Raw genomic sequence first — 2458 nt, 5'->3', positions numbered from 1 at the left:
AAAAAAAAAAAAAAAAACAAAAAAAAAAAAGAACACTCATAAAAAAAGTAGGCATTGTCTGAGCCACACTCTTCAACAAAATTTCCTTACTCGCCTAAGATAAAAGTTTCTTATTCCATGAACTAATTCTCTGCATGATCTTATCCTCAATATACGAAAAAGCTGCCCTCTTGTTCCTACCTATAGAATCATTTGCCTGATTGTCAAACTGTTGTATTCCATGATGATGATAATATCACTAAGCTCATGAATAGATATACGGTTGGTTAGAGCACGTTATTAGGTTGGTTTGATGCAAATAAAAAATACGAAAATGCCAGATTGTGAAGTTATATTGATATGCTCACTAAGTTTATTTGGAAGAAAGACATTAGAGAGTGACACCCATGGAAGAAGGGATTTTCAATTGGTTGTATTTTTTATGTACTGTCGGGAATTGGTGAGCTATATTATCTTTTTTTTCAGTATCTGTTCATTTGAAGCACAAGAGTTAGTATTGCCTCCACTGAGGCTCGAACCCACCACTTCCTGTATAAAGGGAAGGGTTTGATGCCACTGGACCACAAGGCCCTTGGCGTGAGCTATATTATCTTAGATGCCTTCTTAATATAGTTCGTGGCCCTACATATTTTAAAGACATTCATTCATTCAATGGGGTTGAATATGTTATTTTTAGAGATGCATGTTATGCACGTGGATTGTTAGATGATGATAAGAAATACATTGATGCAATTAACGAGGCAAGTCATTGGTCATCAACTCAATCAATGAGGAAACGTTTTGTCACCTTAATAACAACCAACTCTTTGAATAGGCCAGAAATAGTATGGGATGCTACTTGGCAACATTTTGCTGAAGACACACAATTCAACCAGCGTAGGTTACTTGGAAATCAAAGTATGTTATTCTTAACATTTAATTTAATAAGTATAAAAATAATATTATAGTGATTTTTCTTGATTTTATTAATATTATCTATTTCATTGTGCAAAACTTATCTTAAGTGATGATGAGAAGAAAAATTTAGCTTTGATTGAGCTGGAGAAATTGTTATAAATTATGAACAGGTCTTTGAAAGAGTTTCCACTAATGCCTTTTCCAAACTTTGACTCATCAATACTTAGTGGAAATCGTTTGTTGATGGAGGAGCTATGTTACGGCCGTGTAGCCATTGCGGAAGAGAGCGTTCATTTGATAACAAAACTGACGGATGAACAAAGAGTTGTGTATGATACAATCATGGGAGATGCGTTGACAAATGGTGGAGGTATGTTTTTTGTATACGGTTACAGTTGAACGGGAAAAACATTCGTATGAAAAACTTTATCTTTAACTTTGCGGTCAAAAGGTGAAATAGTTCTCAATGTTGCCTCTAGCGGCATAGCTTCATTACTTCTATCTGGTGGAAGGACGACACATTCAAGGTTTGTTATTCCTATATCTGTCACATAGGACTCTACATGTAATATAAGACCTGGAAGCGATTTGACTGAGTTCGCTCTCGGTTAATAATTTGGGATGAGGCACCGATGATGCACACACATTGTTTTGAAACCTTAGATAGAACAATGAGATACTTACTACGTTTTGTTAATCCAAGAAGTGCAAATCAAAATTTTGGTGGAAAAACTGTTGTTTTAGGGGGTGATTTTAGACAGATATTGCTTGTGGTTCCAAAAGGTACAAGGCAAGATATCGTGGCTGCAACCATAAATGCTTCTTATTTGTGAGACAATTGCAAGATTTTGAAGTTGACTAAGAACCTTCGTTTGAATAGTATGGGTGATCGCAGTGAATTCGAACAACTTGAAGTTTTTGCAAATTAGATTGCATCAATTGGAGATAGGACAATTGGAGATCAAAATGACGGTTCTGCAGAAGTTGAAATTCCACAAGACATGTTATTGTCCACAAATGGCGATCCCATTACAACTATAGTGGATCACACATTCCCAATGTTTTCAACAGACAATGCTGATATAGCTTTTTAGAAAGTCGTGCGATCATAGCTCCAACACTTAATGTGGTAAATGTTGTAAATCAATACATGAGCGACATACATGTTGCTGAGACTATGGCATACTTGAGTTGCAACACAGTATGTCAGTCTAAATTGGATGATGGTATTCTCGCAGATGTGTACACACCGGAATTCCTAAATGGTATTCGGGTTTCAGGCATACCCAATCACTCATTGACATTAAAGATTGGATCCCCTGTGATGCTTTCGAGAAACATTGATCACTCACTTGGCCTTTGTAATGGTACTAGATTGATAGTGACCACGCTGTCAGAGCACGTAATAGAAGAAAAGATTTCCACAGGTGATCACTCAAGTACTAGGGTGTTGGTCCCCCGAATGACCATGACGTCATCAGATCCAAGATTGCCATTCAAGTTTAAACGAGGACAATTCACATTGATGCTTTCATATGCAATGACTATAAATAAGAGTTAG

At 36.5% G+C, this 2458-nt stretch overlaps 1 protein-coding gene across 1 annotated transcript; it reads left to right on the top strand.

The window, feature by feature from the left end:
- Positions 1-2074: 2074 nt before the first annotated feature.
- Positions 2075-2458, top strand: LOC116024361. The gene has a single exon (XM_031265255.1). The coding sequence runs from the start codon at positions 2075-2077 to the stop codon at positions 2456-2458; it is 384 nt and encodes a 127-aa protein (XP_031121115.1).

This window comes from Ipomoea triloba, chromosome 7 (genome assembly GCF_003576645.1).
Source record: "Ipomoea triloba cultivar NCNSP0323 chromosome 7, ASM357664v1".
Classification (NCBI taxonomy): domain Eukaryota; kingdom Viridiplantae; phylum Streptophyta; class Magnoliopsida; order Solanales; family Convolvulaceae; genus Ipomoea; species Ipomoea triloba.
The sequence above is the reverse complement of the archived record's forward strand: the minus strand, read 5'-3'. Positions and strand labels throughout refer to the sequence as shown.

Excerpts from the sequence above, each read along its gene's own strand:
- LOC116024361 (XM_031265255.1), top strand. The coding sequence starts at position 2,075 with ATGGCATACTTGAGTTGCAACACAGTATGTCAGTCTAAATTGGATGAT.